Below are 24,744 nucleotides of genomic sequence, written 5' to 3'. Positions count from 1 at the left end.
TCACAGTATATCCCAGTACACCCCAGTATATCCCAGTTCCCTCCCAGTATATCCCAGTATACCCCAATCCCCTCCCCGTATATCCCAGTCCCCCCCATTCCCCTCCCAGTATAACCCAGTTCCCCTCCCAGTCCCTCTCAGTCCCTCCCAGTATAACTCGTTTCACCTCCCAGTCCCTCCCAGTGCCCCCCAATCCCCTCCCAGTATAACCCGGTGCCCTCCCAGTGCCCCTAAATCCCCTCCCAGTCCCTCCCAGTGTAACCCAGTATATCCCAGTCCCTCCCAGTCTCTCCCAGTCCCCCCCCAGTCCCCTCCTAGTATATCCCAGTCCCTCCCAGTATATCCCAGTACACCCCAGTATACCCCAGTATATCCGAGTATATCCCAGTCCCCCCCAATCCCCTCCCAGTTCCTCCCAGTATACCCCAGTCCCATCCCAGTGCCCCCAATCCCCTCCCAGTATACCCCAATCCCCTCCCAGTCCCTCCCAGTCCCTCCCAGTATATCCCAGTCCCCCCCAGTCCCCTCCCAGTCCCTCCCAGTATATCCCAGTCCCTCCCAGTGCCCCTAAATCCCCTCCCAGTATATCCCAGTTCCCTCCCAGTATAACCCAGTATACCCCAGTATATCCCAGTACATCCCAGTGCCCCCAGTGCCGGTACCTGAGGTACAGCTCGGCGCGGGCGCAGCCCGAGGGGTTGCGGGGGGGGGCGCTGTGGGGGGGGTCCCGTTTGGGGGGGTGGTACCGGAAGCGGTACCGGGAGCAGCGCCCGGCGCCCGGCAGCTGCTCCAGCAGGAACACCACGGCGTCGTGCTGGATGCCCAGCAGGCGCAGACCACTCATCCCTGGGGGCAGGAAAAATGGGTCTGGGGGTGTCAAAATGGGTCTGGGGGTGTCAAAATGGGGTTTGGGGGGGTTTTAAATGGGGTTTATGGGCTGTGAAATGGGTCTGGGGGCTGGCAAACCACGGCGTCGTGGTGGGTGCCCAGCAAGCACAGCCCGCTCATCCCTGCGGGCAAGAAAAATGGGTCTGGGGGCTGTGAAATGGGTCTGGGGGCTGTGAAATGGGGGCTAAATGGGGTCTGGGGGTGTCAAAATGGGTCTGGGGGTGTTTGGGGAGCCAGGCAAACCACGGCGTCGTGGTGGGTGCCCAGCAGGCGCAGCCCGCTCATCCCTGGGGATGGAGGAAATGGGTCTGGGGGTGTCAAACTGGGGTTTGGGGGATTTTAAATGGGGTTTATGGGCTTTGAAATGGGTCTGGGGGCTGGCAAACCACGGCGTCGTGGTGGATGCCCAGCAGGCGCAGACCACTCATCCCTGGGGAGGGAGGAAATGGGTCTGGGGGCTGTGAAATGGGGGCTAAATGGGGTCTGGGGGCTGTGAAATGGGTCTGGGGGCTGTGAAATGGGGTTTGGGGGTGTCAAAATGGGGTTTGGGGGGATTTTAAATGGGGTTTGGGGGGATTTTAAATGGGGTTTATGGGCTGTGAAATGGGTCTGGGGGTGTTTGGGGAGCCAGGCAAACCACGGCGTCGTGGTGGATGCCCAGCAGGCGCAGCCCGCTCATCCCTGGGGGCGAGAAATGGTGTCAAAATGGGTCTGGGGGCTTTGAAATGGGGGTTAAATGGGGTTTATGGGCTGTGAAATGGGTCTGGGGGCGTTTTGGGGGCTGGCAAACCACGGCTGGATGCCCAGCAGGCGCAGCCCGCTCATCCCTGCGGAGGGAGGAAATGGGTCTGGGGGCTTTGAAATGGGTCTGGGGGCTTCCAAATGGGGATTAACTGGGGGTTTATGGGCTGTGAAATGGGTCTGGGGGCGTTTGGGGAGCCAGGCAAACCACGGCGTCGTGCTGGATGCCCAGCAGGCGCAGCCCGCTCATCCCTGCGGGCAAGAAAAATGGGTCTGGGGGCTGTGAAATGGGTCTGGGGGCTTCGAAATGGGGGTTAACTGGGGGTTTATGGGCTGTGAAATGGGTCTGGGGGCGTTTTGGGGGCAGGCAAACCACGGCGTCGTGCTGGATGCCCAGCAGGCGCAGCCCGCTCATGCCTGCAGAGGGAGGAAATGGGTCTGGGGGCTTCCAAATGGGGCTGGGGGCTGTGAAATGGGGGCTAAATGGGGTCTGGGGGCTTCCAAATGGGGTTTGGGGTGGGTTTAAATGTGGTCTGGGGGTGTCAAAATGGGTCTGGGGGCTGGCAAACCACGGCGTCGTGGTGGGTGCCCAGCGAGCGCAGCCCGCTCATGCCTGGGGGAAAGAAAAATGGGTCTGGGGGCTGTGAAATGGGTCTGGGGGCTGTGAAATGGGGGTTAACTGGGGGTTTATGGGCTGTGAAATGGGTCTGGGGGCTGTGAAATGGGTCTGGGGGCTGGCAAACCACGGCGTCGTGGTGGATGCCCAGCAGGCGCAGCCCGCTCATCCCTGCCGGCAAGAAAAATGGGTCTGGGGGCTTCCAAATGGGTCTGGGGGCTGTGAAATGGGGGCTAACTGGGGGTTTATGGGCTGTGAAATGGGGCTGGGGGCTGTGAAATGGGTCTGGGGGCTGTGAAATGGGGGTTAAATGGGGGTTTATGGGCTGTGAAATGGGTCTGGGGGCTGTGAAATGGGTCTGGGGGCTGTGAAATGGGTCTGGGGGCTGGCAAACCACGGCGTCGTGCTGGATGCCCAGCAGGCGCAGCCCGCTCATCCCTGGGGGCAAGAAAAATGGGTCTGGGGGCTTCCAAATGGGTCTGGGGGCTTTGAAATGGGGTTTAGAGGGGTTTTAAATGGGGTCTGGGGGCTTTGAAATGGGTCTGGGGGCTGTGAAATGGGTCTGGGGGCTGTGAAATGGGTCTGGGGGTGACAAAATGAGGTTTGAGGGGGTTAAAATGGGTCTGGGGGCTTTGAAACGGGGACTGGGTTGGGTCTGGGGGGGTCCAAAGGAGCTTTGGGGAGGTTTCATGGGGGTCTGGGGGCTTCCAAATGGGTCTGGGGGCTTCGAAATGGGTCTGGGGGAGTCAAAATGGGTCTGGGGGCTTTGAAATGGGTCTGGGGGCTTTGAAATGGGTCTGGGGGTGAGAAAATGGGTCTGGGGGCTTTGAAATGGGTCTGGGGGCTTTGAAATGGGTCTGGGGGGGACAAAGGGAGACCTGGGGGAGGTTTTGGGGCAATTTTGAGGTGATTTTGTGTCGATTTTGGGGCCATTTTGGGGCGATTTTGGGGTAATTTTAAGGTAAATTTGGGGCGATTTTGGAGGATATTTTGGGGTGATTTTGTGGGGATTTTGGGGTTTCTCGGGTGATTTTTGAGGTGATTTTTGGGGTGATTTTGGGGCGATTTCGGGGTGATTTGTGGGGTGATTTTGGAGTTTCTCGGGTGATTTTTGAGGCGTTTTGGGGGTGATTTTTGGGGCGATTTTGGGGTGATTTTGGGGTGATTTTGTGGTGATTTTGGGGTAAATTAGGGCTGATTTTTGGGGTGATTTTGGGGTGATTTTTGGGGTGATTTTGGGGCGATTTTGGGGTGATTTTTGGGTGATTTTTGAGGTGATTTTTGGGGTGATTTTGGGTTGATTTTGGGGTGATTTTGGGGCGATTTTGGAGTGATTTTTGGGTGATTTTTGAGGTGATTTTTGGGGTGATTTTGGGGCGATTTTGGGGTGATTTTGGGGTTTCTCGGGTGATTTTTGGGGTGATTTTGGGGTGATTTTGGGGTGATTTTTGGGTGATTTTGTGGTGATTTTGGGGTAAATTTGGGCTGATTTTTGGGGTGATTTTGGGGTGATTTTTGTGGTGATTTTGGGGTGATTTTGAGGCAATTATGGGGTGATTTTTGTGGTGATTTTGTGGCGATTTTTGGGTGATTTTTGAGGTGATTTTTGGGGTGATTTTGGGGCGATTTTGGGGTGATTTTGGGGTGATTTGTGGGGTGATTTTGGGGTTTCTTGGGTGATTTTTGAGGCGTTTTGGGGGTGATTTTTGGGGCGATTTTTGGGGCGATTTTGGGGTGATTTTGTGGTGATTTTGGGGTAAATTAGGGCTGATTTTTGGGGTGATTTTGGGGTGATTTTTGGGGTGATTTTGAGGCAATTATGGGGTGATTTTTGTGGTGATTTTGTGGCGATTTTGGAGTGATTTTTGGGTGATTTTTGAGGTGATTTTTGGGGTGATTTTGGGGCGATTTTGGGGTGATTTTGGGGTGATTTGTGGGGTGATTTTGGGGTTTCTCGGGTGATTTTTGGGGTGATTTTGGGGCGATTTAGGGGTGATTTTGGGGTGATTTGTGGGGTGATTTTGGGGTTTCTCGGGTGATTTTTGAGGCGTTTTGGGGGTGATTTTTGGGGCGATTTTGGGGTGATTTTTGGGTGATTTTGTGGTGATTTTGGGGTAAATTTGGGCTGATTTTTGGGGTGATTTTGTGGCGATTTTGGGGTGATTTGTGGGGTGATTTTGGGGTTTCTCGGGTGATTTTTGAGGCGTTTTGGGGGTGATTTTTGGGGCGATTTTTGGGGCGATTTTGGGGTGATTTTGGGGTGATTTTTGGGTGATTTTTGTGGGGGGTTTTGGGTGATTTTGAGGGTTTTTTGGGTGATTTGGGGGCTTTTTGGGTGTGATTTTGAGGGTTTTTTGGGTGATTTTTGGGGTTTTTTTGGGGTGATTTTGGGGGGGTGATTTTGAGGTTTTTCGGTCTGATTTTTGCGGTTTTTTTGGGGTGATTTTGAGGGTTTTTTGGGTGATTTTGGGGTTTTTTTGGGGTGATTTTGAGGGTTTTTTGGGTGATTTGGGGGTTTTTTGGGGGTGATTTTGAGGGTTTTTTGGGTGTGATTTTGAGGGTTTTTTGGGTGATTTTTGGGTTTTTTTTTGGGGTGATTTTGGGGTTTTTCAGGCCGATTTTTGGGGGGTTTTTTGGGGTGATTTTGGGGTTTTTTTGGGGGTGATTTTGAGGGTTTTTTGGGTGATTTTTGGGGGTTTTTTTGGGATGATTTTGGGGTTTTTCAGGCCGATTTTTGGGGGGTTTTTTGGGGTGATTTTGGGGTTTTTTTGGGGGTGATTTTGAGGGTTTTTTGGGTGATTTTTGGGGGTTTTTTTGGGATGATTTTGGGGTTTTTCGGGCCGATTTTTGGGGTTTTTTGGGGGGTGATTTCGGGCCGAGTTTTGGGGTGATTTTGGGGTGATTTTGGGGTGATTTTTTGGGCTCTCACCTGCGAAGCTGAGGTGCCTCAGGTGGGCGTTGGCTCGCGCCTCCTGCACCCGCTCCAGCACCGCCCGCCACGCACCTGGGGGGGCACGGGGGGGTCACCCCAAAACCCACCCAAAACCCCCCCAAAATCCCCCAAATTCACCCCAAAATCCTCCCTGAGCCATCCCAAAAAAAATCCCGAAATCCCCCCCAAAAAACCCAAAAAATCACCTCCAAATTATCCTAAAAATCCCCCAAAATGTCACAAAACAACGCAGAAAATTGCCCCCAAAATGCCCCAAATTCACCCTAAAATCCTCCCCAGAACCATCCCAAAAAAACCCCAGAAATTCATCCCTAAAAACCCCAAAATTCGCCCCCAAAATCCCCCCAGAACCATCCCAGAAAAACTCCCCAATGTCGCCCCTAAAAAAATAGAAAAACCCCCAAAATTACCATAAGAAACCCCAAAATCTCACAAAAACCCTCCTCAATATCACCCTAAAGAAAACCAAAATTCCCCGCCAAAAATCCCAAAATCCCCCCAAAATCATCCCAAAAAACCCCAGAAAATCCCCCTGAAAACTGCCCGAAAAAACCCAGGAAATCCTCCCCAAAATCATCCTAAAAATCCCAAATTTACCCCAAAATCCCTTGAGTTCCCCCTAAAAACCCCAAAATCCCCCAAATTCAGCCAAAAATCCCCTCATAACCAGCACAAAAAAACCCCAAAAAAACCCAGAAAATTCCACCCAATTATCCTAAAAAAGCCCCAAAATCCCCCTAAAAAACCCCAAAAATTCCCCCCAAAATTCACCCCAAATTCACCTCAAAATTCACCCCAAATTCACCCCAAAATTGCCCCCAAAATCCTCCCTAAAAAACCCCAAAATCCTCCCTAAAAACCTCATAAAATTCCACCCAGATTATCCTAAAAAAAAACCAAAATCCCCCTAAAAAACCCCAAAATTCCCCCTAAAATCACCACTGAAACCAGTATAAACCAGTATAAACCATTATAAACCAGTACAAACCAGTATAAACCAGTATAACCCAGTATAAACAAGTTCCCTTTCACTCTCAGAAATTCCCATTTTTCACCCGTAAAATTCCCATTTTTCACCCTAAAATCTCCATTTTTGCGCCCAAACCTCCCGCATTTTTCCCTCCCAGTACAAACCAGTACAAACCAGTATAACCCAGTGCCCTCCCAGTATAAACCAGTATAACCCAGTTCCCTTTTATCCCCAAAAATTCCCATTTTTCTCCATAAAATCCCCATTTTTCACCCTGAAATTGCCATTTTGGCACCCAAATCTCCTGGATTTTTCCTTCCCAGTATAAACCAGTACAACCCAGTGCCCTCCCACTATAAACCAGTATAAACCAGTACATCCCAGTTCCCTTTTACGCTTAAAAATCTCCATTTTTCACCCTAAAATCTCCATTTTTGTGCCCAAACCTCCCGGTTTTTTTCCTCCCAGTCCCTCCCAGTATAACCCAGTATAAACCAGTCCTTCCCAGTACATCCCAGTCCCTCCCAGTATATCCCAGTCCCTCCCAGTCCCTCCCAGTCCCGCCCAGTCCCTCCCAGTCCATCCCAGTACGTCCCAGTACGTCCCAGTCCGTCGCAGTTTGTCCCAGTTACCCTCCCAGTATATCCCAGTATAACCCAGTCCATCCCAGTCCCTCCCAGTCCCTCCCAGTCTGTCCCAGTTTGTCCCAGTCCCCTCCCAGTATATCCCAGTATATCCCAGTATAACCCAATCCCATCCCAGTCCCTCCCAGTCCCTCCCAGTCCCCTCCCAGTTACCCTCCCAGTCCGTCCCAGTTTGTCCCAGTCCCCTCCCAGTATAACCCAGCCCATCCCAGTATATCCCAGTATATCCCAGTTCCATCCCAATCCCCTCCCAGTCCCTCCCAGTATATCCCAGTCCCTCCCAGTCCCTCCCAGTATATCCCAGTATATCCCAGTTCCCTCCCAATCCCCTCCCAGTCCCTCCCAGTATATCCCAGTATATCCCAGTATATCCCAGTTCCATCCCAGTCCCTCCCAGTCCCTCCCAGTCCCTCCCAGTCCATCCCAGTCTGTCCCAGTTTGTCCCAGTCCCTCCCAGTCCCTCCCAGTCCATCCCAGTCTGTCCCAGTCCCTCCCAGTCCCTCCCAGTATATCCCAGTTCCATCCCAATCCCCTCCCAGTCCCTCCCAGTCCCTCCCAGTATGTCCCAGTTCCATCCCAGTCCCTCCCAGTCCCTCCCAGTATATCCCAGTATATCCCAGTTCCATCCCAGTCCCTCCCAGTCTGTCCCAGTTTGTCCCAGTCACCCTCCCAGTATATCCCAGTATATCCCAGTTCCATCCCAGTCCCCTCCCAGTATAACCCAGTTACCCTCCCAGTATATCCCAGTCCCTCCCAGTATATCCCAGTTCCATCCCAATCCCCTCCCAGTCCCTCCCAGTCCCTCCCAGTTTGTCCCAGTATATCCCAGTTCCATCCCAATCCCCTCCAGTCCCTCCCAGTCCCCTCCCAGTCCCTCCCAGTATATCCCAGTTTGTCCCAGTCACCCTCCAGGCTCGGCGCCGTCACCCTCAGCCCGTCCTCGGAGCTGATCTCGAAGCGCAGGTGGGGGAGGGGCGGGGAGGGGGCGGGGCCTGGGGGGGGCCCCGGGGAGGCTCCGCCCCCTCGGCCCGGGGGGAGGGGCTCCGGCTCCTCGTCCTCGGAGCTGCCTGCATCAATTTGCATAAATTTACATAAATTTACATGGATCGATTCAGTCCGAATGAGCGCAAATGAAACTGAAATGACCCAAAGGAACCAAAATGATCCCAAAATCACCCCCGAAATATCCCCAAAACCGCCTCAAAATGAACCCGAATCACCCCAAAATACCCTAAAATATCCCAAAATCCCCCAAAATTATCCCAAATACCCCAAAATACCCCAAAACCACCTCAAAACGAACCCAAATCACCCCAAAACCGCCTCAAAATGAACCCAAATCACCCCAAAACCTCCCAAAATCCCCCAAAATGAACCCAAATCACCCCAAATTATTCCAAATCCTCCCAAAATGAACCCAAATCACCCCAAAATTCCCCAAAATTATCCCCGAAACCACCTCAAAATTAACCCAAAACACCCCAAATGATCCCCAAATCCTCCCAAAATGAACCCAAATCACCCCAAAATCCCCCAAATTGTCCCAAAATCCCCCAAAATTAACCCAAACCACCCCCAAATACCCCAAATTCTCCCCAAATCCTCCCAAAATTATCCCAAATCACCCCAAAATACCCCAAAATTAACCCGAATCACCCCAAAATTAACCCAAATCACCCCAAAATATCCCAAAATTCCCCAAAATGAACCAAAATCACCCCAAAATACCCCAAATCCCCCAAAATGAACCCAAATCACCACAAAATTCCCCAAATTATCCCCAAATCCCCCAAAATTAACCCAAAATCACCCCGAAATGCCCCAAAATATCCCAAAATCCCCCAAAATGAACCCAAATCACCCAAAATACCCCAAATTATCCCAAAATCACCCAAAAAATCACCCCAAAACACCCCAAATTATTCCCAAAATCCTCCAAAATGAACCCAAATCACCCCCGAAATATCCCCAAAACCACCTCAAAATGAACCCGAATCACCCCAAAATATCCCAAATTCTCCCCAAATCCTCCCCAAATTAACCCAAATCACCCCAAAACACCCCAAATCGTCCCAAAATTAACCCAATCACCCCAAAATCCCCCAAATTATCTCAAAATCCTCCCAAAATGAACCCAAATCACCCCAAAATAACCCAAAATACCCCTCGAAATCCCCTCCAAATTCCCCCCAAAACTGACAAAATCCCCTCAAATTTCCTCCAAAAAGCCCCAAAACGCCCTCAAATCCCACCCAAAATTCACCAAAATCCCCCCAAATCGCCCCAAAATTCCCCAAATTGACCAAAATCCCCCAAATTCCCCCCAAATTTCCCCTCAAAATCCCCCCCAGATTCCCCCAAAACCAACAAAACCCACCCAAAACCCCCCCAGAATTTCCCCAAAAAGCCCCAAAACGCCCTCAAATCCCACCCAAAATTCACCAAAATCCCCCCAAAATTACCCCCAAATTTACCCAAATCGCCCCAAAATTCCCCAAATCACCCCAAAATTCCCCAAATTAACCCAAATTTGACCAAAATCCCCCAAATTCCCCCCAAAAATCCCCCCAGATTCCCCAAAACCAACAAAACCCACCCAAAACCCCCCAGAATTTCCCCAAAAAGCCCGAAACGCCCTCAAATTCCACCAAAATTCCCCAAAATTACCCCCAAATTCCCCCGAAATTCGCCAAATCCAATTTGGCCAAAATTCATGGGAGATTCGGGGAAATTCTGGGAGAATTTGGGAAAATTCGGGGAATTGATTTGGAGAATTTGGGGAATTTGGGGAATTCAGGAGATTTGGGGAATTTGGGGGAAATTTGGGGGGGATTTGGAGGAATTTCAGGGAATTCTGGGAGGGATTTGGGAGAGTTTGGGGGAAAATTTTGGGAGTTTTGAGGGGAAATTTTGGGGGATTTGGGTGAATTTTGAGGGGAATTTTGGGTGGATTTTGAGGGGAGTTTGGTCAAATTTTGGATGATTTTGGGGGAAATTTGTGGAATTTGCAGAAATTTTGGGAGAGTTTTGAGGGATTTGGGGGGAATTTGAGGGAATTACAGGGAAATTTGTGGAATTTTGGTGAATTTTGGGAGAGTTTTGAGGGATTCGGGGGGAGTTTGGGGGAATTACAGGGAAATTTGTGGAATTTGCAGGAATTTTGGGAGAAATTTTAGGGGATTTTGGTAAATTTTGAGGGGAATTTTAGGTGAATTTGGTGAATTTTGAGGGGAATTTTGTCAAATTTTGGACGATTTTGGGGGAAATTTGTGGAATTTGGAGGAGTTTTGGGAGAGTTTTGAGGAATTTGGGTGGAATTTGGGGTGGAATTTGGGGGAATTTATGGAATTTGGGGGAATTTTGGGTGGAATTTGGTGAATTATGAGGGGAATTTTGGGTGGATTTTGAGAGTTTGGTCAAATTTTGGATGATTTTGGGGGAAATTTGTGGAATTTGGAGGAAGTCTGGTGAATTTTGAGGGATTTGGGGTGGAATTTGGGGGAATTACAGGGAAATTTGTGGAATTTGGGGGAATTTTGAGGGAAATTTTGGGGGATTTGGGTGAATTTTGAGGGGAATTTTGGGCGGAATTTGGTGAATTTTGAGGGGAGTTTTGTCAAATTTTGGATGATTTTGGGGGAAATTTGTGGAATGTGGAGGAATTTTGGGGAATTTTGGGAGAGTTTTGAGGGATTTGGGGGAATTTTGGGTGGAATTTGGAGGAATTTTGGGGGAAATTTTGGGAGATTTGGGTGAATTTTGAGGGGAATTTTGGGGGAAATTTTGGTGAATTTTGGGTGGAATTTGGGGAATCTTGGGTGGGGTTTGGGGGATTTTGGGGAGGAGTTTTGGGGGAGGTTTTGGAGAATTTTGGGGGGATCTTGGAGGGGGATTTGGGGAAATTTTGGAATTTTGAGTGGATTTGGTCAAATTTGGGGGGAATTTTGAGGGATTTTGGGATAATTTTGGGGATATTTTGGGTGATTTTGGGACCATTTTTGGGCTGATTTTGGTGCAATTTTTGGGGTGATTTCGGGGTGATTTTGGGGTGAGTTTGGAGACATTTTTGGGCTGATTTAGGGACAATTTTGGGGTGATTTTGGGACCATTTTTGGGGTGAATTTGGGGACATTTTGGGTGATTTGGGGACCATTTTGGGACCATTTTTGGGGTAATTTTGGGTTACTTTGGAGACATTTTTTGGTGATTTTGGAGCTATTTTGGGGGTGATTTTTGGGGTGACGTTGGGCAGTTTTGGGACAATTTTTGGGGTGATTTTGGGGGTGAGTTTTGGGCTGATTTTGGGGTGATTAGGGGGCTATTTTGGGGTGATTCAGGGACCATTTTTGGGGTGATTTTGTGGAATATTTTGGGACCGTTTATGGGGTGATTTTGGGCGGTTTTGGGGCAGTCTGGGGTCATTTTTGGGACCATTTTTGGGATAATTTTTGGGGTGATTTTGGGGCTATTTTGGGGCAGTTTGGGGGTGATTTTTGGGGTGATTATGGGACCATTTTTGGGGTGATTTTTGGGGTGATTTTGGGGCAGTTTGGGGTGATTTTTGGGACCATTTTTGGGACCATTTTTGGGGTGATTTTGGGCGGTTTTGGGGCAGTTTGGGGTCATTTTTGGGGTGATTTTTGGGGCTATTTTTGGGGTGATTTTTGGGGTGATTATGGGACCATTTTTGGGGTGATTTTGGGGCAGTTTGGGGTCATTTCTGGGACCATTTTTGGGGTAATTTTGGGGCAGTTTGGGTGGTTTTGGGACCATTTTTGAGGTGATTTTGGGACCATTTTTGGGGTGATTTTTGGGGTGATTTTGGGGTGATTTTGGGCGGTTTCGGGGCTCACCCGCAGCTGTCGCTCATCAGCTCCTCCGGCTCCTCCTTCAGCCTGGGGGGAGGGGACAGGAGAGACGTCACCAACAGGGACAGGGACAGGGACGGGGACAGGTGACATCAATGGGGACAGGTGACATCATCAACGGGGACAGGTGACACTGACAGGACAGGTGACATCATCAACGGGGACAGGTGACACCAATGGGGACAGGTGACATCATCAACGGGGACAGGGACAGGGGACAGGGACAGGTGACATCAATGGGGACAGGTGACACTGACAGGACAGGTGACACCAATGGGGAGAGGGACAGGTGACACTGCCAGGTGACATCATCAGTGGGGACAGGTGACATCAACGGGGACAGGTGACATCATCAACGGGGACAGGTGACATCATCAGTGGGGACAGGTGACACTGACAGGACAGGTGACATCATCAACGGGGACAGGTGACACTGACAGGACAGGTGACACCAATGGGGACAGGGACAGGTGACACTGCCAGGTGACATCATCAACGGGGACAGGGACAGGGGACACTGACAGGTGACATCAGTGGGGACAGGTGACACTGACAGGACAGGTGACACCAATGGGGACAGGGACAGGTGACACTGCCAGGTGACATCATCAACGGGGACAGGTGACATCATCAGTGGGGACAGGTGACACTGACAGGACAGGTGACATCATCAACGGGGACACGTGACATCATCAACGGGGACAGGTGACACCAATGGGGACAGGTGACATCATCAACGGGGACAGGTGACACTGACAGGACAGGTGACATCATCAACGGGGACACGTGACATCATCAACGGGGACAGGTGACACCAATGGGGACAGGTGACATCATCAACGGGGACAGGTGACACTGACAGGACAGGTGACACCAATGGGGAGAGGGACAGGTGACACTGCCAGGTGACATCATCAGTGGGGACAGGGACAGGGACAGGTGACATCATCAACGGGGACAGGTGACATCAACGGGGACAGGTGACATCAATGGGGACAGGTGACACCAATGGGGACAGGTGACATCATCAATGGGGACAGGGACAGGTGACACTGAACTGGGACAGGTGACGGTGACAAGGACAGGTGACAGTGACAGTGACAGGTGACATCAATGGGGACAGGTGACGGTGACAGGGACAGGTGACACCGACAGGGACAGGTGACACCGAACTGGGACAATGGTGACACAAACTGTCCCCAAGTGTCCCCACCCTCCCCAGTGTCCCCAAATGTCCCCATCAAGCCCAATGTCCTCAATGCCCCCAATGTCCCCAATGTCCTCAATGTCCTCAATCCCCCAACGTCCCTTCAATGTCCCCGATGTCCCCAAATGTCCCCAAGTGCCTCCAAGTGTCCCCAATGTCCCCAACCCTCCAATGTCCCCAATTGTCCCCAATGTCCCCAAATGTCCCCAATGTCCCCACCCTCCCCAGTGTCCCCAAATGTCCCCAACCCTCCCAATGTCCCCAAATGTCCCCAATCCCTTTAACGTCCCCAATGTCCCCAATCCCCCCGCTGTCCCCGGTGTCCCCATTGTCACCGGGTGCCATCACGGTGTCCGTCCCCACGCGCGCCGCCATGCTCAGCGAGTCCCCAGTGTCCTCAGTGTCCCCAATGTCCCCAATGTCCCCAACCCCCACAATGTCCCCAATGTCCCCCAATGTCCCAAATCCCTTTAATGTCTCCGGTGTCCCCAATGTCCCAAATCTTCCCAATGTCCCCAACCCCCTCAATGTCCCCAAATGTCCCCAATGTCCCAAATCCCTTTAATGTCCCCAACCCCCCCAATGTCCCAAATCTTCCCAATGTCCCCAAATGTCCCCAATGTCCCGTCAATGTCCCCAATGTCCCTTCAATGTCCCCAATCCCTTTAATGTCCCCAACCCCCCCAATGTCCCAAATCCCCCCAATGTCCCCAATGTCCCTTCAATGTCCCCAATGTCCCCAATGTCCCTTCAATGTCCCCAATGTCCCCAATCCCTTTAATGTCCCCAAGCTCCCCAATGTCCCAAATCTTCCCAATGTCCCCAAATGTCCCCAACCCCGCAGTGTCCCCCAATGTCCCCAACCCCCCCAATGTCCCCAGTGTCCCCCAATGTCCCCAACCCCCCCAATGTCCCCAACCCCCCCAATGTCCCCAAATGTCCCCAGTGTCCCCCGTGTCCTCACCCGCTGTCCCCAGCCGTGTCCAGCTCCAGCCGCCGCCTCTTGGTCCCCGGCCCCGTCCCCTCCCCCGGGCCCCGCTTGGGATGTCCCCAAGGTGTCCCCAAGGCGTCCCCGAGGCCGTTGGGGGCGGCGACACCCTGAGGGTGGCCCTGAGAGATGTCCCCAAGCTGCTGGTGGCCTTGGTCCCTGTCCCCAAGCTGCTGGTGGCCTTGGCTGATGTCCCCAGGGTGGTGGCCTTGGTCCGTGTCCCCAAGGTGGTGGTGGCCTTGGCTGATGTCCCCAAGGTGGTGGCCTTGACTGATGTCCCCAACGTGGTGGTGGCCTTGGCTGATGTCCCCAGGGTGGTGGCCTTGAGAGATGTCCCCAAGGTGGTGGCCTTGGCTGATGTCCCCAGGGTGGTGGCCTTGAGAGATGTCCCCAAGGTGGTGGCCTTGACCGATGTCCCCAACGTGGTGGCCTTGAGAGATGTCCCCAAGGTGGTGGCCTTGGCTGATGTCCCCAAGGTGGTGGCCTTGGTCAGTGTCCCCAAGATGGTGGCCTTGAGAGATGTCCCCAAGGTGGTGGCCTTGGTCAGTGTCCCCAAGATGGTGGCCTTGGCTGATGTCCCCAGGGTGGTGGCCTTGGCTGATGTCCCCAACGTGGTGGCCTTGGTCAGTGTCCCCAAGATGGTGGCCTTGGCTGATGTCCCCAGGGTGGTGGCCCTGCGCGTTCCTGACATGGTGGTGGCCCTGGGACACGTCCCCAAGGTGGTGGCTTTGACCGATGTCCCCAAGGTGGTGGCCACGCCTGATGTCCCCAAGGTGGTGGCTTTGACCAATGTCCCCAAGGTGGTGGCCACGCCTGATGTCCCCAGGGTGGTGGCCTTGGACGTTTCCAAGGTGGTGGCTTTGACCGATGTCCCCAAGCTGGTGGCTCTTGGTGACATCTCCAAGGCGGTGTCCCTGCCGGATGTCCCCAAGCCGGTGGCTCTCTGTGATGTCCCCGAGGCGGTGGCTTCCATCAATGTCCCCGAGGTGGCGGCCTTGACCGATGTCCCCAGGTTGGTGTCCCTGCCTGATGTCCCCTAGGTGGTGGCCTTGACCGATGTCCCCAACATGGTGGCCTTGACCGATGTCCCCAAGCCGCTGTCCCTGCCAGGCTCCGTTGGTGGCACTGTCCCCATTGCTGGTGACATCCATGTCCCCATTGCTGGTGACCATGTCCCCATCGGTGACATCCATGTCCCCGTTGCTGGTGGCATCCATGTCCCCGTTGGTGGCACTGTCCCCGTTGGTGGCACTGTCCCCGTTGCTGGTGACATCCATGTCCCCATTGCTGGTGACATCCATGTCCCCGTTGGTGTCCCCGGTGACGCCGCGCAGCACAAACTCCACGATGTCGGGTGGCAGCCCCTCGGCGCTGGGTGGCACCGGCGGCGGTGGCCCTGTCCCCAATGTCCCCAATGTCCCCGCTGTCCCCGCTGTCCCCAGTGTCCCCAATGTCCCCGCTGTCCCCAATGTCCCCCGGGTGCCATCGTCGGCCCCGTCCAGCTGCTGGATGCGGGGACACGGGGACACCACGGGGGACAGGGGTGACACCAGGGGTGACACCAGGGGTGACACCAGGGGTGACACCAGAGGGGACAGGGCCACCCCCGGGGCCAGCACGGCGCGGGCGTAGCCGAAGCAGCGTCCCCGCGGTGGCACCGGCGGCGCTGTCCCCAGGGCGGGGGGGGCGTCGTCGTCGTCGTCCTCGCTGGTGTCACCGCGAGGGGACAATGGCACGGGGGGGTGGCACCTGCGGGTGACAGTGACAGTGACAGTGAGGGGGTGGCATTGTCATTGTCCTCGCTGGTGTCACCGCGAGGGGACAATGGCCGAGGGGGGTGGCACCTGCGGGTGACAGTGACAGTGACAGTGAGGGGGTGGCATTGTCATCGTCCTCGCTGGTGTCACCGCGAGGGGACAATGGCAGAGGGGGGTGGCACCTGCGGGTGACAGTGACAGTGACAGTGACAGTGAGGGGGTGGCATTGTCATTGTCCTCGCTGGTGTCACCGCGAGGGGACAATGGCACGGGGGGGTGGCACCTGCGGGTGACAGTGACAGTGAGGGGGTGGCAGGTGACAATGAGCTCCAGGAGGTGACAATGACCAGGGAGGTGACAACAGGGGTGGCAGTGACAGTGAGGGGGTGGCAGTGACATTGAGCTCCAGGAGGTGACAATGGTCCTGGAGGTGACAATGAGGGGTGGCAGGGGACAGCGGCACGGGGGTCTGTCACCTGCGGGTGACAGTGACAGTGACAGTGACAATGAGGGGGTGGCATTGTCATCGTCCTTGCTGGTGCCACCGCAAGGGGACAATGGCCGAGGGGGGTGGCACCTGCGGGTGACAATGAGAGGGTGGCAGGTGACAATGAGCTCCAGGAGGTGACAATGACCAGGGAGGTGACAATGAGGGGGTGGCAGTGACAATGGAGAGGTGGCAGGTGACAATGAGCTCCTGGAGGTGACAATGAGAGGTGGCAGGGGACAATGGCCGAGGGGGGTGGCACCTGCGGGTGACAATGACAGTGACAGTGGGGGGGTGGCATTGTCATCGTCCTTGCTGGTGCCACCGCGAGGGGACAATGGCCGAGGGGGGTGGCACCTGCGGGTGACAATGGGGGCTGACAGGTGACAATGGAGGGATGACAGGTGACAATGAGCTCCAGGAGGTGACAATGACCAGGGAGGTGACAATGAGAGGGTGGCAGGTGACATTGAGCTCCAGGAGGTGACAATGGTCCTGGAGGTGACAATGAGGGGTGGCAGGGGACAGCGGCACGGGGGTCTGTCACCTGCGGGTGACAGTGACAGTGACAGTGACAGTGAGGGGGTGGCATTGTCATTGTCCTTGCTGGTGCCACCGCGAGGGGACAATGGCCGAGGGGGGTGGCACCTGCGGGTGACAGTGACAATGAGAGGGTGGCAGGTGACAATGAGCTCCAGGATGTGACAATGACCAGGGAGGTGACAATGAGGGGGTGGCAGTGACAATGGAGGGGTGGCAGGTGACAATGAGCTCCTGGAGGTGACAATGAGAGGTGGCAGGGGACAATGGCCGAGGGGGGTGTCACCTGTAGGTGACAGTGACAGTGACAGTGAGGGGGTGGCATTGTCATCGTCCTCGCTGGTGTCACCGCGAGGGGACAGCGACACAGGGGGGTGGCACCTGCGGGTGACAGTGACAGTGACAGTGACAGTGACAATGAGCTCCAGGAGGTGACAACGACCAGGGAGGTGACAATGAGGGGGTGGCAGTGACAATGAGCTCCAGGAGGTGACAATGGTCCTGGAGGTGACAATGAGGGGTGGCAGGTGACAATGGGGGGGTGGCGGCCTCGGGGTGACAGCGGTGGTGGAGGTGACAATGGCCTCAAAGGGTGACAATGGCCTTGGAGGTGACGTTGTCCCTTTGGGTGACATCAAGCCCAGAGGTGACAATGAGATCAGGAGAGGTGACACTGACCCCCAGGGGCACGGTGACAATGTGACAATGACCCAGAGGGTGACAATGACGTCAAGAGAGGTGACAGTGTGACATGGTGACAGGGTGACAGTGTGACACGGTGACAGTGTGACATGGTGACAGTCTGACAGGGTGACACGGTGACAGTGTGACACGGTGACAGGGTGACAGTGTGACACGGTGACACGGTGACAGTGTGACACGGTGACACGGTGACAGGGTGACAATGTGACAGGGTGACACGGTGACAGTGTGACAGTGTGACACGGTGACAGGGTGACAGTGTGACACGGTGACAGTCTGACAGGGTGACACGGTGACAGGGTGACAGGGTGACAGTGTGACACGGTGACAGTGTGACACTGTGACACGGTGACAGGGTGACAGTGTGACACTGTGACAGGGTGACACGGTGACAGTCTGACAGGGTGACCCGGTGACAGGGTGACAGGGTGACACAGTGACAGGGTGACAGTGTGACACGGTGACATGGTGACAGTGTGACACGGTGACACGGTGACAGTGTGACACGGTGACAGGGTGACACGGTGACAGGGTGACATGGTGACACGGTGACACGGTGACAATGTGACACGGTGACAGTGTGACACGGTGACAGTGTGACACGGTGACAAGGTGACAGGGTGACACGGTGACAGGGTGACAGTGTGACAGGGTGACACGGTGACAATGTGACAGGGTGACACGGTGACAGTGTGACACGGTGACAGTGTGACAGGGTGACAGTGTGACAGTGTGACAGGGTGACACGGTGACAGGGTGACACGGTGACAGTGTGACAGGGTGACAGTGTGACAGTGTGACAGGGTGACACGGTGACAGTGTGACAGGGTGACAGTGTGACAGTGTGACAGGGTGACAGTGTGACAGTGTGACAGGGTGACACGGTGACAGGGTGACAATGTGACAGTGTGACACGGTGACAGGGTGACAATGTGACAGTGTGACAGGGTGACACGGTGACAGTGTGACACGGTGACAGTGTGACACGGTGACAGTGTGACAGGGTGACACGGTGACAGTGTGACAGGGTGACAGTGTGACAGTGTGACAGGGTGACACGGTGACAGGGTGACAATGTGACAGTGTGACACGGTGACAGGGTGACAATGTGACAGTGTGACAGTGTGACACGGTGACAGTGTGACACGGTGACAGTCTGACAGGGTGACACGGTGACAGGGTGACACGGTGACAGTGTGACACGGTGACAGTGTGACACTGTGACACGGTGACAGGGTGACAGTGTGACACTGTGACAGGGTGACACGGTGACAGTGTGACACGGTGACAGTGTGACACTGTGACACGGTGACAGGGTGACAGGGTGACACGGTGACAGTGTGACACGGTGACACGGTGACAGGGTGACAGGGTGACACGGTGACAGTGTGACACGGTGACACGGTGACAAGGTGACACGGTGACACGGTGACAGGGTGACACGGTGACAGGGTGACACTGACCTGGGCGTGGCCTCCAGCGCCGCCCTCTGTCCCCAGAGCCGCGGTGTGGCCCCGGGGGTGACGTCGGTGACAACGGCGGTGCCACGCCCCCGCTGGGGTGACGTCACCGGGTCAGGTGACAACACCACGCCCCCACTGGGTGACGTCATCGGGTCAGGTGACAACGCCACGCCCCCGTTGGGTGACATCACCGGGTCAGGTGACAGCGACACCGCCCCGTTGGGTGACGGCGATGGCCGCGGGAGTGGCATCGACCTGCGGGTGACAGGGACACCGAGAGTGACAGTGACACCGAGGGTGACAACGACACCGAGGGTGACAATGACACCGAGGGTGACGTCATCCTGGAGGTGACAGAGACGCTGAGGTGACAGTGACACCGACAATGAGGTGACAATGACGTCATCCCGGAGGTGACAACGAGAGCGACACCGCGGGTGACACCGTGTGACAACGACACCGAGGGTGACAGGGACACCGAGGGTGACATCGCTCTGCGGGTGCCACCACCCCTGAGGTGACGCTGCCGCCCTGGGAGGTGACACTGGGGGTGGCCCTGTCCCCAAGAGGTGACACTGACCTGGGGAGGGTGGCCCTGTCCCACTGGGTGACACTGTGAGGTGACACTGGGAGGTGACACTGTCACACTGTGAGGTGACACTGGGGTGGCCCTGTCCCACTGGGTGACACTGGGAGGTGACACTGGGGTGGCCCTGTCCCCAAGAGGTGACACTGTGACACTGTGAGGTGACACTGGTGGTGGCCCTGTCTCACCAGGTGACACTGGGAGGTGACACTGCCCTGTGAGGTGACACTGTCACACTGGCAGGTGACACTGGGGTGGCCCTGTCCCATTGGGTGACACTGGGGGGTGACACTGGGGGTGGCCCTGTCCCACTGGGTGACACTGGGAGGTGACACCGGGGGGTGGCCCTGTCCCATTGGGTGACACTGGGAGGTTGACACTGTCACACTGTGAGGTGACACCGGCGGTGGCCCTGTTCCACTGGGTGACACTGTGACACTGGGGGGTGGCCCTGTCCCCAAGAGGTGACACTGTGACACTGGGGGGTGGCCCTGTCCCATTGGGTGACACTGGCAGGTGACACTGGCAGGTGACACTGGGGGGTGGCCCTGTCCCATTGGGTGACACTGTCACACTGTGAGGTGACACTGGGGTGGCCCTGTCCCACTGAGTGACACTGGGAGGTGACACTGCCCTGTGAGGTGACACTGTCACACTGGCAGGTGACACTGGGGTGGCCCTGTCCCATTGGGTGACACTGGGGTGGCCCTGTCCCCAAGAGGTGACACTGGGGGGTGACACCGGGGGGTGGCCCTGTCCCATTGGGTGACACTGGGAGGTGACACTGTCACACTGTGAGGTGACACCGGCGGTGGCCCTGTTCCACTGGGTGACACTGGGAGGTGACACCGGGGGTGGCCCTGTCCCCAAGAGGTGACACTGTGACACTGGGGGGTGGCCCTGTCCCATTGGGTGACACTGGCAGGTGACACTGGGGGGTGGCCCTGTCCCACTGGGTGACACTGTGAGGTGACACTGCCCTGTGAGGTGACACTGTCACACTGGCAGGTGACACTGGGGGGTGGCCCTGTCCCACTGAGTGACACTGTGGTGACACTGTGAGGTGACACCGAGGGGTGGCCCTGTCCCACTGAGTGACACTGTGGTGACACTATGGTGACACTATGGTGACACTGGGGTGGCCCTGTCTCATTGGGTGACACTATGGTGACACTGGGGTGGCCCTGTCCCACTGTGAGGTGACACTGTGAGGTGACACCGAGGGGTGGCCCTGTCCCACTGAGTGACACTGTGGTGACACTGTGAGGTGACACTGTGAGGTGACACTGTGAGGTGACACCGGGGGGTGGCCCTGTCCCATTGGGTGACACTGTGAGGTGACACCGGGGGGTGGCCCTGTCCCATTGGGTGACACTATGGTGACACTGGGGTGGCCCTGTCCCACTGGGAGGTGACACTGTGAGGTGACACTGTGAGGTGACACCGAGGGGTGGCCCTGTCCCACTGGGTGACACTATGGTGACACTGGCCGGTGACACTGGGGGTGGCCCTGTCCCACTGTGAGGTGACACTGTGAGGTGACACCGAGGGGTGGCCCTGTCCCATTGGGTGACACTATGGTGACACTGGGGTGGCCCTGTCCCACTGGGAGGTGACACTGTGAGGTGACACCGAGGGGTGGCCCTGTCCCACTGGGTGACTCTGGCAGGTGACACTGGGGTGGCCCTGTCCCATTGGGTGACACTGTGAGGTGACACTGTGAGGTGACACCGGGGGTGTCCCGGTGCCCGCGGGTGACGCTCACCTGGCCGCCGTCCCCGTCCCCGTCCCCGTCCCCGCGGGTGCCACCGCTGCCCCCTCGGGCGTGCCCTGCGCGGGTTGGTGGCCCCGGCGGGTGGCCCCGGCTGGGGACAGCGCCCGGCGCGGCCACCGCGGCCTCGGGGACACCTCGGCGTCACCGGCGCTGGGGATGTGACGCGGCACGGCCGGGGGCCACGCCTGGGGACAGCCGGGTGGCACCGTGTCACTGCTGTGTCACCGCCGTGTCACCGCCGTGTCACCGCCGTGTCCCCGGCGTCCCCTCCGTGGCCCCGCTGTGTCCCCATCGTCCTCCCAATGTCCCCAATGTCCCCTCAATGTCCCCTCAATGTCTCCACCGTGTCCCTGCTGTCCCCCCAATGTCCCCAATGTCCCCAAAATGGCCCCGATCCCTCCAGTGTCCCCTCGGTGTCACCAGCGTCCCCGCGAAGTCCCCGATCCCTCCGAGTGTTCCCAATGTCCCCTCAATGTCCCTTCAATGTCCCCAATGTCCCCTCGATGTCCCCAATCCCTCCAAGTGTTCCCAATGTCCCCTCAATGTCCCTTCAATGTCCCCAATGTCCCCTCGATGTCCCCAATCCCTCCAATGTCCCCTCGGTGTCCCCAATGTCCCCTCGATGTCCCCAATCCCTCCGAGTGTTCCCAATGTCCCCTCAATGTCCCCACTGTCTCCCCAATGTCCTCCCAATGTCCCCAACCCCTTCATGTCCCCAGTGTCCCCTCAGTGTCCCCAAAATGTCCTCGATCCCTGCAATGTCCCCTCGGGGTCACCAGTGTCCCCACCGTGTCCACCAGTGTCCCCTCGATGTCCCCGATCCCTCCGAGTGTTCCAATGTCCCCTCAATGTCCCCGTTGTCTCCCCAATGTCCTCCAATGTCCCCAAAATGTCCCCGATCCCTCCAATATCCCCTCAGTGTCCCCATTGTCCCCTCAGTGTCCCCAAAATGTCCCCAATGTCCTCACCGTCCCCTCACCGTCCCCTCGCTGTCCCCAATCCTCTCAGTGTCCCAAACCCCCAAACCCCCCCATTGTCCCCAATGTCCCCAAATGTCCCCAAAACCCCCCCATTGTCCCCATTGTCCCCAAACCCCCCCATTGTCCCCAATGTCCCCACTGTCCCCTCAATATCCCAAATGTCCCCAATGTCCCCAACCCCCCCAATGTCCCCAACCCCCCCCTTTGTCCCCAATGTCCCCAAGACCCTCAGTGTCCCCAATGTCCCCAATCCCCCCAATGTCACCCCCATTGTCCCCAATGTCCCCAACCCCCCCATTGTCCCCAAACCCCCCATTGCCCCACTGTCCCCTCAATATCCAAATGTCCCCATTGTCCCCAATGGCCCCAACCCCCCCATTGTCTCCAAATGTCCCCAACCCCCCCAATGTCCCCAAACCCCCCCAATGTCCCCATTGTCCCCACTGTCCCCAATGTCCCCTCAATATCCCAAATGTCCCCAATGTCCCCCAAACCCTGATGTCCCCAACCCCCCCCATTGTCCCCATTGTCCCCAATGTCCCCCAACCCCCCCAATGTCCCCAACTCCCCACTGTCCCCAATGTCCCCAATGTCCCCAATGTCCCCATTGTCCCCAACCCCCCCAGTGTCCCCAGTGTCCCCACCCCCCCCCAATATCCCCAACATCCCCAATGTCCCCATTGTCCCCTCAATATCCCAAATGTCCCCATTGTCCCCAACCCCCCCTTTGTCCCCAATCCCCCCCTTTGTCCCCAAAACCCCCAGTGTCCCCATTGTCCCCAAATGTCCCCAATGTTCCCACTGTCCCCCCCACTGTCCCCATTGTCCCAAATGTCCCCAACCCCCCACTGTCCCCAATGTCCCCTCAATGTCCCCAATGTCCCCAACCCCCCATTGTCCCCAATGTCCCCAAAATCCTCAATGTCCCCACTGTCCCCATTGTCTCCAATGCCCCCAAAGCCCCCCAATGTCCCCAATGTCCCCTCAATATCCCAAATATCCCCAATGTCCCCCAATCCCAAATGTCCCCAATGTCCCCATTGTCCCCAACGTCCCCAACCCCCCCCATTCTCCCCAACCCCCCCCATTGTCCCCATTGTCCCCATTGTCCCCAATCCCCCCCTTTGTCCCCAATCCCTCCCAATGTCCCCAAACTCCCCCATTGTCCCCAATGTCCCCAACCGCCCCAATGTCCCCAAATGTCCCCAATGTCCCCAATGTCCCCAACCCCCCAATGTCCCCAATGTCCCCATTGTCCCCACTGTCCCCAATGTCCCTAGATGTCCCCAATCCCCCCCCTTCGTCCCCAACCCCCCAATGTCCCCAACCCCCCCCATTGTCCCCATTGTCCCCAAACCCCCCCATTGTCCCCAATGTCCCCATTGTCCCCCATTGTCCCATTGTCCCCAATGTCCCCAATGTCCCCATTGTCCCCAATGTCCCAATGTCCCCAATGTCCCCTGATGTCCCCAATCCCCCCCTTTGTCCCCAATCCCCCCCAATGTCCCCAAACTCCCCCATTGTCCCCAATGTCCTGATTGTCCCCAAAGTCCCCAACCCCCCCAATGTCCCCAAATGTCCCCAATGTCCCCAATGTCCCCAAACCCCCCCATTGTCCCCAATGTCACAAAATGTCCCCAATGTCCCCCAACTCCCCCAATGTCCCCAACGCCCCCAATGTCCCCAATGTCCCCAATCCCCCCCTTTGTCCCCAATCCCCCAATGTCCCCACTGTCCCCATTGTCCCCAATGTCACAAAATGTCTCCACTGTCCCCAATGTCACAAAATGTCCCCACTGTCCCCACCCCCCCCACTGTCCCCCCCGCTGTCACTCACCCGGGGGGGGGAGGGGCCGTCCGGAGCTGCCCGGGGGGGGCCGGCGGGGGGGGGACACCCCCGGGGGGGGGAGGGGCCACCCCCCGTTGGGGACAGTGGGGACATTGGGGGCGTCCCCTCCCCCCCCCCGCGCTGTCCCCTCCCCCCGGGCTGGAACCTGGGGGGGGGAGGGGCAAAAATGGGGGGTGAGGGGCAGAAAATGAGGGGGAGGGGCAGAAATGAGGGGGAGGGGCAGAAAATGGGGGGGAGGGGCAGAAAATGAGGGGGGAGGGGGAGAAATGGGGGGGGAGGGGGAGAAATGGGGGGGAGGGGCAGAAAATGGGGGGGGCAGAAATGAGGGGGGAGGGGCAGAAAATGGGGGGAGGGGCAGAAAATGAGGGGGGGGGCAGAAAATGAGGGGGGAGGGGCAGAAATGGGGGGGGAGGGGCAGAAAATGGGGGGGGCAGAAAATGAGGGGGGAGGGGCAGAAAATGGGGGGGGGGAGAGGGGTAAAAAAAAATGTGTTAATTTGGGGAGGGGTCTCGGGGTTAATCAGGGGTTAATTGGCGTTAATTAGGGCCCGAACTGGGGGGTCCGGTGGGCGATGGTCCGGTTGTGCTCGGGGGGGGGATTTGGGGAGGGGTCCCAGGGTTAATTAGCATTAATTAGCACTAATTAGGGCCCAAACCGGGGGTCCCGTGGGCGATGGTCCGGTTGTGCTCGGGGGGGTGGGAGGGGGGATTTGGGGAGGGGTCCCAGGGTTA

General features: G+C 56.2%; 1 protein-coding gene across 1 annotated transcript in view; it reads right to left on the bottom strand.

Annotated features, from left to right (window-relative positions):
* Window positions 1–21,476, bottom strand: part of LOC134434212 (uncharacterized) — a 34,458-nt gene extending 12,982 nt beyond the window's left edge. Inside the window, exons 1-11 of the mRNA XM_063182886.1 lie at window positions 21,432–21,476; window positions 21,176–21,369; window positions 18,825–19,079; window positions 16,946–17,040; window positions 15,916–16,108; window positions 15,743–15,814; window positions 13,852–15,624; window positions 11,666–11,707; window positions 7,718–7,875; window positions 5,175–5,249; window positions 663–846 (exon numbers count right to left, since the gene is read on the bottom strand). Of these exons, the coding sequence (XP_063038956.1) occupies window positions 663–846; window positions 5,175–5,249; window positions 7,718–7,875; window positions 11,666–11,707; window positions 13,852–15,624; window positions 15,743–15,814; window positions 15,916–16,108; window positions 16,946–17,040; window positions 18,825–19,079; window positions 21,176–21,369; window positions 21,432–21,476 (3,086 nt within the window). The remainder of the gene's footprint in view (window positions 1–662; window positions 847–5,174; window positions 5,250–7,717; window positions 7,876–11,665; window positions 11,708–13,851; window positions 15,625–15,742; window positions 15,815–15,915; window positions 16,109–16,945; window positions 17,041–18,824; window positions 19,080–21,175; window positions 21,370–21,431) is intronic.
* Between the last annotated feature and the right edge of the window lie 3,268 nt (window positions 21,477–24,744).

This window comes from Melospiza melodia, unplaced genomic scaffold (genome assembly GCF_035770615.1).
Source record: "Melospiza melodia melodia isolate bMelMel2 unplaced genomic scaffold, bMelMel2.pri scaffold_329, whole genome shotgun sequence".
NCBI lineage: Eukaryota > Metazoa > Chordata > Aves > Passeriformes > Passerellidae > Melospiza > Melospiza melodia.
This window is presented reverse-complemented; position numbering and strand designations above follow the sequence as displayed.